Source organism: Aythya marila (assembly GCF_965140915.1).
Source record: "Aythya marila genome assembly, chromosome: Z".
Lineage (NCBI taxonomy): Eukaryota > Metazoa > Chordata > Aves > Anseriformes > Anatidae > Aythya > Aythya marila.
Genome location: NC_139080.1, coordinates 53980216 through 53998350, shown reverse-complemented (window position 1 = coordinate 53998350; position 18135 = coordinate 53980216). Strand labels below are relative to the sequence as shown.

Genomic DNA, 18135 nt, shown 5'->3' with positions numbered 1-18135 from the left:
CAATAAACTGGGTTGTGATAGATTTTCTAAATTTAGATTTGTAATGGGTTTTCCATAGCTCACAGCTTAAGCTAATGACATTTTATGTGGGCATTTTTAATAAGAACATGAACTAAAACTGTATGAAAAACATCGGTTGCCAGTTCTAATCATGTGCTGATAATCTTAGGAGATGCCAGGATAAAAATGACTTGAATTTGAAGTTAGTCTGTTAAAGAGGTACGTTGTTAAAAGATTACCAAACATTAGTTGGGTAAGTAGTCTCTTCATGAAGAGGACTTAAAGATCTGTTTCTATTATCTTAAGCAGTAGCATAAAAAAACTATCCACTGCCAATGTTCTTGGATGGGTACAATTATTGAGTTTATTATTATAAGTACTCACATATTTGCTGACTCGAGGACCTAGAGTCTTCCTGTAAACATCTATTTAAGTTCCTAAATAACTTTTAGTTCAGTGCTAATTTACAGGCCTAGAAATGTATGTATACATGCATATCATTTACAACTATGTATATGCATCCTATTTACATACCTAGTTGTGGGTTTAGAGATAAAACTTTACTTGGAAACCAAAGCTTGAAGCTGTAAATTTGCAGAATTTTAAGTGGCTATAACAGCATATCCTTTTTTTATAGACTAGTTAGTCACTTTGCTTAATGCTTTCGGCATTTCCAAAATTTGGCTACCCTAGAAGAACTTTGCAAAAGCAAATGTCAAAACTAGTCAAAATTGCACATCAGAAAAAAATAAATGTACACTATGTTATGATTACTTCAGTGATTCCTAGACCTCCTTAGATCTGGAATACCCTACCAGTATCACCATTTTAGTGAGATGATTGCTGCTAATATTTTGACAGGTTGTTGTTATAGCTGTATGATCCCTTCTAAAGCATAAAGAAATTGGTTAGGAATTGAAAAGGGGAGGTGGAGAAAAAAAAAGCAGGGGGGGGGGGGGAGGGGGTAAGGGGTTATCTCTCAGGCTCTAAAATCTGCAGGCTAAAAGGAATGATTGGTCCATACCCATAAATTCAATCCCAAGATGCTCTGCCAATGCAGAAAGTTGACAAAAAAAAAAGAAAGAAAAAGGAAAAAGTTTCAGAAAAGAGCAATACACTGTACTCATAAAACAAATCACATATGAGTATTATGGCTATTCTGTGTCTGCACATGAAACAGGCAAAGGGCTGTGTAGTTAACTGAGCAGTGCTTGAGAGCACCTCTGTGGGCTACATGACCAGAGCTTCTGTAAGGGTTACACACCAAAATATGTACGGGGTATCTGAACAGCCACAGTGCAGTGAACGCAGCAGCAACCATTAATCCTTAAACATCTTACTGAGATGAAGGGGGCTACGGCTCAAGGATGCCATGTGAAATAGCCGTTTTCAGACCATGGGGGCACAGGGTGGCTTACAAGTAGTGGTGTTCTCTAGTAGAGGGGCTGTGCACTGCCCTCTCCCCTGGCCCTGCTCCCGTCCCTGTTGTGTGGGTCCTCGCTCTTGTCAGCAGCTACCTGACGGTGGCTAGGACCACGTGCTGAGCAGTGGGAGCCCTTCTCAGCTTTGGGAACTGACTTCAGCAGGGCTTTCCTTTCCAGAAGATAAGGAGCCAGTCACTTTCCCTTGCCTTCACCAGAATCACCCTCTGGCTGGCTGCATGCCCAGTGGGGGACACGGGCTGATGCCATTTCCAGCAGATCACCTGCCAAAATTAACACCCCCAGGCCCCAGCATCAGGGGAGAGGCAGAACAGAGATTTTCCCTCTAGTTGGTACCCTTGGAGATCCTTCCCATAGGGCCAAATCCATAACCTTGGCAGCTCTCACTTTCTTTGTCCTTGCATGATGCATAATTAAAATCCAACCCTAATTTTCTGACCAAATGGATTTTTATATAGCTTGTGCACATTGGGAATGCCAATTCTCTCCTGCCAATCAGTAACATTTAAGGGTTAAGTAGGTTGGAATCCACCCAGATCTCTTCCTAAAGTGACAGTTTTACATGCCTACATGAACACTGCTAATGATATACATTAGTTGCATAGAAAGCTTGGTTAAGTCTTTGATAAAATGAATGACATGCCCATGCATATATATTGCTGTATTTATGCTTGCTTACAGGTAAAATTCCTAGCCTGGAGATAATTTAATTTTAGGGGAAGTAATTTGTATCATGCAGTTTCTATTGCAAATAATCCAATGGGAAATTGGTACTTAAATGGGAATATATTCTGGCTGAGAGCCCTAACAAGAAAACATGCTGAAGAAACATGCACCACTTATTCAAACCTAGATAGCATATTGCTCTTATTTATCTTTGTTATTCCTAGCTACATTGCCTAGACGTGATTAAAAGAAAGCAGAATATCCCAGCACTTTTCATTTTATAAACAGATCATCACTTTTGATCTTTTCCTATTTAACCCAATATTGTTGCATATTTATTAGGTGTGATTACAATGTGTATTTTTTTGTTGAATATTTGTCCAGGTGCTCTAAAGAGGAATACAATTAATTATTTTTAACAACTCAGTTTTCATTCTGTGAAAAGATTTTTATTTTATTATTATTATTATTATTTTTTGGCAGAGCATAATTGGAAGATGTAATGCTCGGGATGTATTTTTTTTCCCCCAAAGTGACTTACAGCTACAATTGGAAATAGTTGGATCTAGCATCTACAGAATAAGAATATGGTGCCTGCAAATCCTGGAACAGGTTCTCTAGAGTTATATGCTACATTCATGAGAAGAGTGACACAACTGCTAGGCACTCAAGATTTTGGGGTGGCCGTCCTATAGATTTAGGTGGGTGGGAGCATGGGGACACAGTACTGCCCAGTGAGGGGCAGAGTAGAGGTCTGTGTGGAAACCTTACACCTGACAGAGGGAACGACCCACTTGAATGAATATGCAGCAGCAGAGAGCTCCAGGGAGACCAATTCCACCTCAGAAGCATCAAGCTGTAGTGTTTCTTAGGCCATTATTTAGTTGTCTTATTAAATGTGTTCTCTGGGTCATGGGGCTTTCTAGAAAATCCTCTTAGTTAACTTGAATTGAAAAGAACTAAAATCCCCCAAGCTTGCGCACACTAGAGCTACTGCAGGTTGGCCAACTCTGCTTGAGTAGGATGTTCTTTCTTCCTGTGGCTTAGGATCTACTTTGGATCTTAGGTCTTGGTTCATTTCAGTGGTACTTAGGCTACAAAAGCAATTGTGAACATGCAATGTAAAGTCCTATGGCTCCTGCAAAAGTATAATCCTACAACTAGATTGAATATCAGACTTCAGAAAATGTCATTTTTAAATTAGACTACTATATCATAGCAAATTTAGCATTTCATAATTATTAACTGAGCAGTTTATAGTGAAAAAAAAACTGCCTTCCTTAATTTTGGGCAGAAAACAGCAACATTTTTCCAATCTATTTGTGTCATTCAGGAGTCTTGGTCTCAGCACATTAAAAGCACAATTTAGGGTGCTGAAAAGATTTAGAAAATTAAAATTTCAGGTAAGATTACCTCATACCCTCACAGAGATGTGACCATTTGAGAAATATAGAGAAACTGAGAAATAATAAACTAGCAGAATGGCTGGAAAATGTACTTACAAAGATTAGCATTTTATGCAGAAACACTGAAAAATTGAGGCTGTTAAGGTATTACAGCAGAGTTGTGGTTATCCCTCTAGAATACTATAGCTTTATTGAACTCCTGCCTTATTCCTCCTGTAATTTCTTAGCCAAGTACATTTTGAAAGTATGAGGCAAAGGCTATCTAAACAGAATTTTCCCTCTTGAAATTGTCCCTCTTGCCCTCTAAAGATGGCAGATCTGAAATGGACACAAGGCAAACTGGTGTCCCATACTGAAATGCTTGCCTTCTGAAGTGCAGAGACCACATCTGAGTCATGCCTGAGGCTGCTCACAGTATGCCCAAGTTGTTCTATATTCACCATGCATATATAAAACTATTAGCCGATGAAGTAAGTGAGTCACTGAGACCTTTGGATGGGGTCCTTGGACCATCTGGGATGTTTGGAAGGACAAAGAGTTTACCTGTGATTATGCTCTAGAGAAGTGTCTTCAACCTTTCATCAATCCAAGGCTCCACCAGAGTTTCTTATTCCAAGGATCGTTCTGCACAGTGTTGATATAAGAGCTCTCATGCATAGCTATATAAAAATTATCCTCCACTTTTATGTTAATTCCTTACTTCTAGTTTCCTCCATTTACTTTGCTTTCCTGCCTTCAAAGGAGTGAATGTGTGAACACCGGAATAGAGCAAGTATATTTGCGTGGAACAGATGTACTTTCACAATACTTCCATGGACCACCTTCTGATATCTTATGGAACAAGAGTGGACCCACGACCCTCAAAGCCTCTGCAGCAAAAAGACAGATGGCGCTTTGGTATCTCCTGACACCTCAGGGTGCAGCATGAACTCCTGGCCAACAACCCCAACCTGCTTGTACATGTTGCATAGCATGTGTCTCTCACATCTGCCCTTCCTCTTTGGAAAAACTGGTTAGATCAAGGATATTGGGAAAACACCAGGTAGCAGGTGTGATATCTGTGCTCAGGGAAAAGATGCTATAGGGTCTACCAGCCAGGCATAAAGGATGTGCAAACTAGCACAGTTTGTTCTTGATCTTCATTTGTTCTGCAGCAGTGGGAAGCACCAGCGGATAACTTGTGTAGATGTGCTGACTAGAAGTAGAAGTTGAACTGTGGTGGTTCATCACCTCTTGGCCACAACAGGTTGTTCTGTGGTTTTGTGTGTTTGCAAAGCTGGAAGCCAATGGACAGTCAATGTAAATGTGTACCTTCCAGTAGGCTTCATCACATAAGCTATGCTGAAATTTCCACTGTCAAAAAGGAAAGCCATTTCTTTGAAGGAAGTTTTTTTAAAATGGAGGTTCATCTGATTTCTTGCATTCTTTTTCAACCTGTTTTTAGAGCATCATGATAACTGTATACTACAGGGCTAATCGAATCACTGCCAATATAAACCAGTTAGCCTTGCACCTTGTTGGGGTGGAGGATTTGTAAAATGCTGACCATTGGCCTCACTCTGACCTTGTAAAAGGCCCTCAGCACAACTTCTAACTTCAGAACTCTTCAGGACTCCAGGGCATATTTATGAAGCTAGCTTTTTCTCAGCAATGAAGCCTGAAGATAGCAAGAGCTCATCACACATTAGGCACACTTGGCACAGAACCCTACTGAAGCTTTTTTTTCAAATGAAAAAAGAGCCTTCCAAAATCAATTACAACTAGGTATCACTGTATAGTTCACATTTACACTTTTGTTTCCTATGACAGTTATGTTCTTTAACTCTATGATTTGCTCTGTAGTTTGCAAAAGCTTCATCAATAGAGCTAAATTAAATTAATTACCCGCAACACTTGGTGCAAAATATGAGCTTGCCTTTCAGCCCCAAACACAACATTTGCCTGAAAAAAACTCCCATTATTATCTTCCCTCCCCCTTTTAAATGTATCCTTTTGACTGTGTTGGGTGTAATAATAAGTCATACAAATGCTTCTTCATTGATTTTTCTGGTTAAATATAAATGTACCCTCACTGGACTTTTTCCAACAGTGTTGTTTTAAGATTTGTAGCAACTTAAGAAACCTGATGTTATAATGCAGATGCACAGTAGGCTGAAGTGGTGGGGTCCAACTGCCATTGCCTGGGGTTCTCAGAGTATGTAGCTGTGTGCTCTTCTTCCAGTGCATTTCAAGGAGAGGTGTACTGGGCTGGCTCAAGTGCTTATAGCTGAGCATAACACCTGCTGCGAGGCAAGGGCATCTATGCCTTTGTCATGGAGGCAATTTCAGAAAAACTCAGGTTGGTGTCTGTAACCTAAAGATGCCTTTAAAAATCCCAACCAGAGTTAGGAAACTAAAAAACTAACGAGGAGGGAAAACCCACCTCTCTCTCTCTCTGTGTTTTCCGGGTAGGAAAATTAATTTATGATCCACATATAATTCTACCATAGTTTTCAGCATTAGTTCAGTAGCAATTAATGGATATTTTATTTTTATAATATCTCCTTTTAATTTTTTTTTTTCTAAGACAAAAAAGCATAACTGTGCTTTTCATCACAATACAGAGAAAAGGCCATTTAAATCTAACACTTGGTAAACTTAAACACTGTAATAGCATAAATAAATTAAAATTCATCATTACCAGAGATGTTTTAAAAATAACTCACACCAATAAAGCTTTTAAAACAGGAGGATAAAACACAGACTTGAATGCTGGAAGGTCTGGTCTCCAGTCAGCACCCTTGGGATTTACATGGGTAGCTTCTATGATGAGCAGTATGAATTATGCATGGGCATTTTTCATCCATCACTATATGAAAACCTATGCATCTCTTCAGGCTCCAAAATGTCCAGCATATGCTAACAGCTTTTTGTACTATGTACTAATGGAAATTAAGCTAGCCTATAGACTCTGAAATATTTCCATGCTGGCAAGCAATCCATCAAAAAAATAGTTCCTATAATACTGATCTTAGATCATAGTACATTCTGATGCCAGTGACAATTAATTATGAATAATAGTCATGAAATAAAATGTAAGATCTAAGCAATTTTCTTCGATGTTACCTTTGACTTTGTTATAGCCAATGAGACAATAAATATTCAGTGTGCTTTCATTTTTTGCACTGACGATTAATAATAATTAACCCATCCCTCCATGGGAAAGCTTCTAAGATGATCTGACTGCAGTGCTGATTCTCCCGGTGATCTAACATAGATTGCTCTTTGTGCGCCTGTGCGTGCTACACTTCTTTAGGCTATTAATCTGGCTTTGAAATACTTGATCTCTTGCACCTGTTACCCACAAATAAATACTTCAAGCCCCATTGTTGATTCCATTTTCCCTCCTTTTCTTTTTCTTTCTGTGCTCTCTTTGCTCTGAAACTTGGACAATGAGAAGAAAGAACACTTTGATCCTGTTCAGAATGTGCTCATTAGAAACAATGTAAGCATGTCAATTACCTTTAACTTGTTCCAAAAACAAAACTCATAGATAAACAGTTCATCTATGCATCCCTTGCATCCCTTTACTGAAGGATTACTGCTTTTTTTTTTTTTTTTTTTAAATAAAATGTGAGACTTTCAAAATGCCATTTTTGCACTTTTACTGCTTGATGTCAGTGGGAAGTCCGTACCACACCATTCAGTGTTAATTTCACAGCGTTCCTAAGTCTTGCATTTCCCCATAACCTCAATGCCAAACAATCCAGGAGAGTACTGCAATAGCTTTTTGTTATCATTTTCATGCAACAAGCAGAGACAATCAATATTAGGCCTTAGGCAACAAATCTAGTTAAAGATATAAAAAAAAAAAATAAATTGGAGGAAAGATGCAGCGACAAGAAAGCAGCACCGACTGAGCATGCTTCTACTGCGGCACAGACAGAAAGGTAGTGGACGTACTGTAGAAGCTGGCCATTACGTAGTTTTGGCAGCGATCACCAGTAAATTCATTTGGGCACCTGAGAGGAAAAACAAACAAAAAAAAATGGTAGAGAAAAAACAGAGAAAAGAGAAGAGGTGAATATATGCTAAGAAAGAAGCTCCTTCAGTGTGAACTGATATGACTTGGTGAGTTCACTTTCAGAAACCGAATCTCGGTTTAGTGTGTCAAAACACCTCACAATGTTGAGAGCAACTCATTTGCTCTGTGGAAACGAACATGAAATTCCCCCCAGAAAAACCAGCCAAAACCAAACCAATCCAGATCAAAGTGTGTAAGATCAAAATATGTAAGAGAGAAAATCACCACTTCAAATTCACAAATTGCTTTTAGGATGCACTTTCCACAAGGCAGCGAGGACACAAGATCTGTACAGCACTCATCTCCATGAGTTTGTTCTTTTAGAGTAGCAGTTTACACCAGTTTCCCAAACAAGAAAGCTGCCAGTGTGTGCAATAAATGCATCTGCAAATGGATGGAAGATCAAAAATCACAGAAATGAGAAACATTTTGGAGGTCAATAATGCCATGGTGTACAGATTTTACGTTTGAAAATCAAGTCTTAAATTAGTGTGTAAAGAGGCCGGTTCCAGCTGAACTGTGAAAACACCAAGTACTATTGATTTTGTTGCTGTAGTTGGGGAAGAAAGCAAAGTTCAGATTATTTTAACATACTTTCTTGGTTTTGGATTTTCATGGGCAGAGTTTCAGTACATCTTGCTCCAGTGAATCCAGGTTGGCACCTAAAGGGCAAAAACGTGATAAGCAATAGTACACCAAAACCACTGCACTAACAGACTGATATCTGCTGGCCTATGGAGATGGTAGTGCATTAAATGACCTCCTGGTTAGGTGTTAGTGAAAAATGACCAGAAAAGGGGCAAGAAAGTGTAATCTTTCTGGAAGATAGCACTTCACAAAATTTACTGCAAAAATCCACCAGAGAAAAAAATAGGAAGTCTTTTAGTTTGCCTGTTTTGAAAAAGAAGACCTAGCAAAAATGTGTATCAACTCATTGCTTATTCCATGTCATGAAGGGATCAGATTGAGTTTTTAAAATTTGCAATGTGCTGTATAACTGTGATTTATACTGTTGCAGTCATACAGAATCTATGAAAATACCTTCATTTCCCTATTTCTGTAATGACATATTGTGTCTCTGAGTAGTTTCCTTAAACGGGAGATAATTAAAACAGCAATCACAGAAAAGTCAAAAAAAAAATAAATCCAAAAAGTCACAACAAAGTGAAACACAAAGGCAGGAGGTATCTTCAACATGGCTGACAAAAGGAAAATGAGTCAGTCTAGTCAACAGGTAAGGCAATTGGGCAGAGGTGCTCTCAAAATTGGAAGCTCCGTAGCTGTCTGCCTTTTTATTTCATGTGGTCTTCTGTGCAGGTTGCCCCTTGGTCACATTCCACTTCCATGCCTTGCTTATCTTCCCTTAGGCTGCTGGCTGTCAACTCTTCCTTCATCTTTATTCTTGATTTTGAGGCAGAACTCAGCAGTTTGCCCCCAAAATATTACCATAGCAATGGAAGCTCCTGTACTTCTGATACAAATCTGAATGACTCTCCACCACATTAAAAATATAAAGACTTCAGTCTTCTTCCTTCTTCTGCTATGCACTCTTACTCAACACATAGATGTTAATAATCTGCTATCTCCTTCCTTGAATCCATCTCACTTTCATTGTCTCTTTCTGACAATATCCATGAGCTTTGCCATGGTGCAAGAATCTCCCTCTCTTCTGCTGCTGTTGATTGGGTGCTAACTTCTGTTTCAAACCTCCTCACCATTTACTCTTCACGGGATGAAGAGCCTTTTTATTTGCAAATGAAAGGTGTTCAGAACAATCCTCTGCCTCTTCTGTCCATCAGAATTGCCTTGTGAACTGAAATTGGGCCTGATCAGCAGATGACCATTGTCAGACAAACAGTAGTATCTTATTCAAATAAACCATGGAGGAATTACTTTGGTATAAGAGTTTACTCTTGGTGTAGCAGAGTTTACTCTGGGTATCTGTAGATGATTCTTTGGAGGTGATTTCCTGTAATGATGTATATTTGTTTATTAAGGAAGGGAGACGATGTTCTTCAGAGCCAAGATCGTATCTTCTGACAAGCACACAACGTAGAGAGATCCCAGTCTCCAGAGACATATTCAGTTGAGAAAAATGCAACAAGGATTAATTTTGTTGTGCGAAGATGATAATTGCTGGGCATGAGAGGAGACTGCATTTTGATCTCTGTTACTGATTAAGAGTGAAAATGCTTTACCCCCTTGATTTCAGTTTTATTTTGCACATCTCATTAAATATCTATCCTTGGAAAGCTGGTATTTGCATGTGCACCACCTTTCACTTCACAAGGATTTCTCCCTCTTGCTCTTCAGGCCCAGCCCTTCATAACTTTAATAAGCATGGTGATTAAATGTCTTGGACTTTACTCCTGCCGCTGGCTGATGGTGTTTGCTTGTTCAGTCTGTGCTTGCTTTCAGATGTTGGTGCAGCTGTGGAGGTGATGAAAAGAACTCAAGCACTGGTGTAGAAAAGTTTGAAATTGCTTTCAGAGGAAGATGGGTCAGTCCCATTGAGATGGTGCTGAAAAGAGCTCAGATGTTCTTGTGCTTGTACTTACACCAAAACCATTGTCAGCAAATGAACTACAGCATCTGCCACTGAGAACAGGTCCAGGGCAGGACAGTGGAGACAAGAGATGAAATGAGCCTTCTTATTATTTTGTGTGAATGCTAAAGGCATTTCATAGCTCAGGTGTAAAATGCCACTTGGTTTCCGGAGCTCTTTGGCAGGTTGTTTCCTGTAGACAGTGCTCTTACAAGCACTTGTAATGGTGTCATTTTGGAAACATGTCCTACTCATTTTTCTTATTTATTTTTAAGTTCATTACCCACCTGCAGTTTTCTATTAGGACACTAGCAAAAAATGGAATCAGGTAAACCAGGGCAACAGTGATTCCTTACACAAATAGATGTTTGTATGACTATAGCCTTATAGTTTCCTTTTGGCCTAAAAAACAGACTAGTGAGATTATTCATTACAGTATTAACTGGGTAGAATCAAAAAGAGGTTAAAATAATTGCTCTTCTCTTCTACATTCAGTATTCAAAAGGTTCAGTTATCTGTATGCACTCAGAAGGCACTTCTCAGAAATTCAAATGCATTTCATCAGTGGTTTTTGGTGGGAAGGGAAAGGCTGAATGGATCAAAACATCACAGTTACTTTTTGTTCACTGCCTATAAGCAGATATATTGTAGAGTGTTTTTTTTTTTAAAGATTTATTTAGTAGGCTGTTTCATAGCTTATGCCAGAACTAGTATTTCCATTCTACCTTTTAAATGAGCAACTTCAGAGCTTTTGTTAGCTTTGTTGAAACAATTTTTCTCTTTTCACCATTTTCAAGAACTTTCTGTCAATTTCTATCCAATCAAAGCCTTTGAATGAAGATGCGGATAGCAACTGGCTATGTCATTAAAAAAATGTAATTCACTCTTTTGCTGTTAAGAAAGGCAGGAGCATTAGAGAGAATTATGTTCATCCAGTGAAAATTGGAAGTAAATTCATTTCTTCAGTAAGAGCAAAAGCAGTAGAAAAGATGATCTCTTCTAGTAAGGAATCAATTAGTCAGACCAGCAAGGCCTTCATGGTAGAATTCTTCAAAAGAACACTATAAAAGCATAACAGTTATTATATTCATATACATTTTTCTTCAGATAAGAAGGAAATGCTAGGGACTCTGGTCTTAATTTTACATTTATTGAAGAAACTATATATTTTTTTGTCTTCAGTGGACTGGTGGACACATTTCTAACTGGACAGAAATGACATAAGAACCTCAGTACAGCCAGTAACATTCAAGCTTCTGAAGTCTGTACCATTTTCCAAATGTGACTCATGTTCCTGTGAAATGTCTGAAGATTTTGCACATTAATTTACTTAGGTAGTCTCAAAGTTTCCTTTTTCATGTTTCACGTTTTGAGATTGTTTTGTTCAGCCTGGGACCATAATTAAAATAAATGTAGGAAACATACATGTAACCACAGATGTAGCTGTACAATGCATTAGTAAGTCTTTGCACATTTCTTGAGTATTTCACCAAGTTACCTCTTAAAAGCAAAGAATTTTCTTGAAGTTCACACTAGGAACCATGAGAACAAAATCAAGTCCAGTCTGGATCATTATACTATGTATTTTACAACAGGATTTTTTTGAATACATAGGTCTAGATTTTAACAGATTTTTTTTTTTTTTTTTTTTTTTTTTTTTACAAAACCAGAGATACCACGATACCACTTGGAAAATTCCATGGTTGTTGTGAATCTGAGTCATGTTTTTTTGGTTAGGGATAAAACAAATTTAGAATGATATGGCTCATACTTTAGAAATTTTGTTTTTGCTTTCAACAGATGGACCATATGGAAAAATGTGAACTTGCTACTGAGGCAGAAATATGAAGAGCAAGTACCATATTTCAAGCATTCTGTTTCCACAAGCATGTTCGGAGGGAAGATTTATTTTCTCAGAACAATGAAGGCAATGTGTACTGGATAGATACTTATTTTAATTAACACTGGAATACTGGAATTAAATGTAGACATCTGTATTTTTAATGAAACGAGAACTGTATTTTGTCTTTTCAGTTTCCCAGCACACCCACTTTCAAGTACTCACACTTTTATTTCTTATGTTGCTATATTGCATCTTGTTTTGCTACGTAACACAGTTTCACTTCTGGCAAGTATTAGAGGGCATAGCAAAATGCCTGCAAAGTATCAGTGCCCCTGACTGTCCACAAGATAAGAATCCTATTCCACTGCTTTACAGTAAATGAGATTCACCCTCTCTGATTTTACAGCTATGATGCTTTTTCCAAATATGTCTAGGGCCACCCAGAGAGAGGTACATCTGCCAAATTTGGGAATTGCCTTTTCTTTCAACTCCAGACACAGAATTAAGAGTTATTTCTTGTCTACAAGGGAGAAAATAAATCTCCATTCCATTGAAATGTATCTGAGAAAATTAATTAAAAAAATTAACCAACATATAACATCAAAGAACACAGTCAGATCTCTGCCTGTATACATATACATGTACATATATATGTATATAAAACAACAACTTCCCAAACAAATGAAAATTGGGTAGCTCTGAAACTGTCAAGACAGTGCTAATTATTAACAAATCTGGGAGATGCCAAACACTGCTGCCATGTGCTTTTATTTATTTATTTATTTATTTATTTATTTATTTTTGGATAAGAAGTTAAAACAGGGAGGTAGGCCCTGGTACGTGCCCAGGAGTGTCATATCAGAATGCTCATCGTGTACTGCTGTTGTATAATGATCACGTAAATTTAACACAACTTTCTCTCTCTCCCATCCAGCCCACCAGAGCCAGCAATTTTTCCATATTCAATTTAGCTAAAAACAAATTGAAAATCAATTAAATATTCATCACTTTCTGCAATGATGCGATCTGTGAACAACCAAAGCAAAACAAAGCTCATAAAGTGCAGGTAACATCAATCTACAAAACAAAAGAAAACTCAAAAAGCAGAACATTGTAGATTTTTTTTTAACAGTGCCACACAGTCTGTGACTTTCTTGCCTAATGAAAGTATCGTAGACCTTCTGCTCTCTCACACATCACACATTACAAGTACTGTTATTTGATTTTTAGCCAGAGAAGACTGAAAACTTATTACAGCAGACAACAGTTTCTGCTGAGCAGTCTCTTATCTGCATGAAAAAAAAACACAACATCCTCACAAAAGTTCCTCCTTTCCACTCAGTCCTGCTAGATCCCAAGAATGTTTCCCAAGGCATTAAGTGCCAAGTCTCCTCTGAAGTGAGAGAAGCAATAGCTTACCAAGACTGATTTAACTCCAGAAGTAAATACTTCATGATGTGATACCAGGCAGGAGGTGTACTCTGATGCTGTAGTTCTTAACGGCTGCTCTCCAAAATAAAGGATTATTGCAACAGCCTGCTACAGTGCAGGCCAGGACTTGAGAAAAGTGCACAAGCACAACACTTAAAACTAAACTCATGTTCATATGTTTTCCTGAATCAAAGATTCTCAGATGAAATAGCAACCTCTACCAATTGCCTTTACATTCATCGCTTTTTACGCATTTAGCACCACAGCAAAAATCCAGCTGAGAATCCATTCTGATCAGAGAGTGTTTAGTTACTACAGCATACAATAAAAATAACCACATTTTGTCATGTAGAAAGGTCACTTATCCAAGGGAGTTACCAACACATTTTTGTTTGTTTGTTTGTTTGTTTGTTTTTCCCCATTTGTAGTGTACTTTCTTTACAGCACCTGTTTCATTATGTCTAACATAAGGCTTAAATTGTGTTACTTCATGCCATATAAACATCAGTGAGGCTTGCTGTGCCTTTAACCTCATGGAAAGATTTCTTGGTTAGTCTCTGATATGCCTCATATCCATATACTTAAGAAAGAAGAAATATCTAACACCACAAGTATAGCAGAAGAAAATTTTCAGGTGCTTCTTTAAAGAAGAAGTATTTATGGAACCAGGTCTCTCCACCAAAATAAGCAAAGAGGATTTCTTACCTGCACAGGTATCTTGGGGGGTTTGGGAGGTCTTTAACCATGTAACACTCTCCCCCATTTACACAGAAGGCTTTCTGCTTTACGTCACATTTCGTGAGATGACTCGTCCCAGTTGTAGATGTAGAAGTAGCTGAGAAAAGACAAAATGAAAATACAGATCAGAATGGCTTAAGCTTTTTTTCCTGTCTGGTAAGTGTACTTGTATGTGAGGGAAGACGTAAGGCCAGGGAGTATTTGGCATATATAGCGAGTTCTCTATCTGCTGCCACCACAGTTATGAATTGTTTGATACCATGTTTTGTTGGCTGATACACAAAGTGGAGTTCAAAAGCCACTCCTAGCCTAGGAGGAAGGCAGTATTTCTCTAGCTCCAGTCCATCATGCAACCTGAAATTTCTGCAACACTCAGGTATGTGTAATTGAATCAGGCTGTGTGACTTATATGCAGGTACTTATATCGTGTTAATCATTCAAGTGATTTGGGGGTGTGAGATTCATTACAGGCTGTTGAACTCTGAGTGCATTGTTGATATAGCTCATTGTTGCTTACATTAATAAAGTGAGGCCCTGGATGAGGTTCCTTCCTGATATTACCTTGAAGTAGGTGTTTTCCATTGGAGGTTAACCTGTGGCCCAATATAGAATTGAAACAAACCCTTGAGACTGAACCACTCGGTCCAACCCTTGCATTTTACTAGAGGAGAGGATGACTGGCTGAATGCCTCATGGCTATTCCTCCACTTACAGATGGTCTGACACAGAGCTGTTGCTGCTCTGCCTTGACCCTGTACAAGGCAGGGAGAGTGCAAGAGGCTGGAAGCATTGTCCCTTCTTATGCGTAAATGATTGCCACCATTGCATCCACAGGAGACCTTGAACTGGAGGCCAGCCTAGCTACTCCTGCAGATGGGCTTATCTGTGTGAAGTTACAACATTCTGTTAGATATTGCTAGGTGTCTAGCTTGCCATTAAATGGAAGTACCTACAGTGTTTCTTACCTTGCTATATTTAGGGAACACCTAGGGTTGGCAGGAGCAGAGTTTGGTAAAAAAAAAAATTAAGGAGGCTGACAGGGTAAGATGAGAATAAAAATAGCCCTAGGATTTGCTGCTGCAGTGCCTGTCAAGGAGAGGAACATGTCTTGGGCCAAAGGGAGCAGTACTGTCTGAGAGGGAGTGCTCAAAAATTCACTCTGTCTGCATTGCAGCCATTGCTGGTAACCCCTGTTGTGAGGTGAGCTACCAGCTAATGGCAGCAGGGATGATAGGGAGATGCTCAGCTCCTCACCCTGCTCTGTGGCTGCAAAACTGCCTCCGTGAGCCAGGTTACACCTAAGACAGGCATGCACCTGCTAGGCTGCAGACACAAATTGCAGCCGCTGGTGCAGCAACCCCATAGTTTGGATACATTTTTCTGTAAACATTTTTCCCTGACTACTGCCAAAACAGGATAGGCATGATTCAAGCCTGGAAACTAGTCAGTCTCCATCTCAGGAACCATGACAATGTCGTGCTGTGTGACCTCTGGCAAGTCACAAGCAAAGTTAGATTCACTTTGTTTGACTTTGTCTAAAACTAAATCATTTAGTTGTAAGACTCTCTACAGCCCAAGAAAGCTGCCCACCTTATCCTCCCAGTGGGTGGGATAAATACCTCCTGACTGTGTCTGTCTGTCCACATTAACTGCAAGGCAACCTTATGCCCTTGAGAATGTTCCCTAATTTTTTATGTGGTCCAAGAACCATTTTCTATATGGTCCTTTTTTTAGCTACGTCCAGACCTGTAGAAGTGAGAAATTTTCTTACAGAGCTAAACAAATCCCAGTATTTTTCTTTCTCTTTCTCTTTTTTTTGTTTTTGTTTTTGTTTTTGTTTTTGTTTTTGTTTGTTTATTTATTTATTTATTTATTTTTTTCCCCTGTTTATTCTGAAAGATAACTTCTACCCTGAGGTGGAACAACTGTTTCATCTACTGACCGATTCTACTGGAGTTGACTAGAAAGCTGCAAATGCTTACACAAAAGTTGCCTGATAGTCAAAGCCTTTTCTGACATGAAAAGCACTCAAGGGGCGTTTGTACTAGGTAATGTATGACTTTCTAATATTTGCTGCACACACTGAATCCAAAGAAAACATGCTTTTAGCAGATCAGCTGTTAACAAATACCACTTATGCATTTTGAGATCTTTTTTTTTTCTTTCCTTTTTTTTTTTTTTCTGCGAATAAGGATGAAGTAGTCCCTCTCACATTCAGTTTTCATGTGTTTCTTATCATTTTCCAAGTAAAACTGAATTTTTAGAACTTGACACTGGGGAGAATGGGCCATCTTGGTTTTCATCAGTTTTTGAATGTTTTTTTAGTCATCTTGTTTCAATGATATATGAGATATTTCTGGTATATTTAAGTTCTCCCCTATTGTTCCATCAAAATCCTTTCTGCCTGTACAGTTAATGTCTCTCAAACCCCTTCCCTGCTTTGCTAACCATCACCAGCATGGCAACTTCTTTTTCTTTCTTTCATGATGCCTTGTTGGCATGGGGTGCTCTCCAATAGGCTGAAAGTGCTCTGAAAAGTGCTCTTGTGAAGTTTTCTGAAACTCAAACTCTCCCTGCTTCTCACTGTTGCATGCACCCATCGTATCATGTCCCATCAGATCCTGATCTTGACCGGGGCCTCTGGGTGCTAATGAAACACAAACATAGAGTACTAATTCCTCGAAATAACAAATTCCTTTCTCATGGCTCCTCAAAGCATGATGTATAACCTCTCAGATCAGGATAAATTTATGCCTTGTCTAGAGACAGGAAAAGGGGTCATGTTTTAAAAGTAGTCTGACACTTTTTCAGCTCGCCTGGGTTGAAACAGGACTTTGCACCCAATGTTGACAAAAGGCTGGCCAACAGATTGTCATCAGCTCAGCGGTGAAGGGTCGTCTATGCCTGATGTCTGTGGGTTGGCCACCATCCTTGACACGAATCTTAGCACAGGAGCTTTACCTTCTGCCTTTCCCTCTACACTGACTTGAAAGGAACCTTGATTATAAGCTCAGAGGAGGTGCCTGACATGACAGGATAAGGCATAACATGACCTCAGATATGACAAAACCTGAGTGACTGAATCCCATCTGTACAGTATGACACATGAAGCATTTGTGAGTTGTAACAGGTAAACTCACTTTTAAGCTTATCCCTACTTATAGGCTATCCACAACTGTGTCCTTTTACCTCATTAAAAGACTTTGTTCTGCAGGAGAGGCAAGCACTCTGAGGATGTCCTTGAGCTCAGAAAGCTAATGCATTAATTTGTGAGTGAAAAAAAAAAAAAAGAAAAAAAAAGAAAAAAAAAAAAAAGCAATATTGTCTGTGGTGTTTCTGCCAAAAAAACCATACTGCTACCCTGCTGGCTAATGGAATGCTTTAAATTGAATTATGAAGGTAGATATAGTAGCAAGTGGGCTCATAGCTATCTATAATTGTTTTCATCATATTGCTTACTGCTTTTTCTTTAAGCAGCAGTTCAATCAAAAGCAGATCACAGTGGAGTTTCAAAGTAACAGTTATTTCCCAGCTGATGTAAGTGAGCTTTGGATAGCAGCAATTGCTCTGAACTGATTAGTAGAGATGGGAATAATCTGCAGTTTTCAGAGAAATCCCATGATATAAGGGCTTTACACGTATTTGTGAGGGGTGCCTCTACCCTTCATTTTTGGCATCATATGTTCAAAACCATTGTATAAATCTCGCACAATAATTTTCTCTGCATTACTGATTCACTGGCACTGGAGTCCCAGTCTGACTGAGCTTTGTAACTGCATGGGGTGAAGGGAAGAAAAAAGTCTCCAGGGAGTTAATTCTAGTATTAGTTTTTCTTTGCAAAGGATGCACAGTTTTTATGGCATAAAGCCAGTATTCAGTGTATGCACTGTAAGTCTATTTCACAAATTAAATACAAGAAACACTAACTGTGGTTTTGGGTTTCACTTAAAGCCACATAACGGAAGAAATGTGGTGTTTGAGAGCAGGTGTTCATCCGAGCC

At 38.8% G+C, this 18135-nt stretch overlaps 1 protein-coding gene across 6 annotated transcripts in view; it reads right to left on the bottom strand.

Annotated features, from left to right (window-relative positions):
- Nucleotides 1-18135, bottom strand: part of NRG1 (neuregulin 1) — a gene marked incomplete at its 5' end in the record, with an annotated part of 180413 nt that overhangs the window by 15812 nt on the left and 146466 nt on the right. For 2 of the 6 annotated variants that reach the window (XM_082783717.1, XM_082783718.1), the window contains 2 exons: nucleotides 8172-8239; nucleotides 14102-14231. In XM_082783717.1, coding sequence (XP_082639843.1) covers nucleotides 8172-8239; nucleotides 14102-14231 — 198 coding nt within the window. Of the gene's footprint in view, nucleotides 1-1024; nucleotides 1049-4057; nucleotides 4095-7456; nucleotides 7516-8171; nucleotides 8240-14101; nucleotides 14232-18135 lie in introns of those variants that run through there. The other 4 variants (XM_082783720.1, XM_082783721.1, XM_082783719.1 and 1 more) reach the window with 4 other exon arrangements.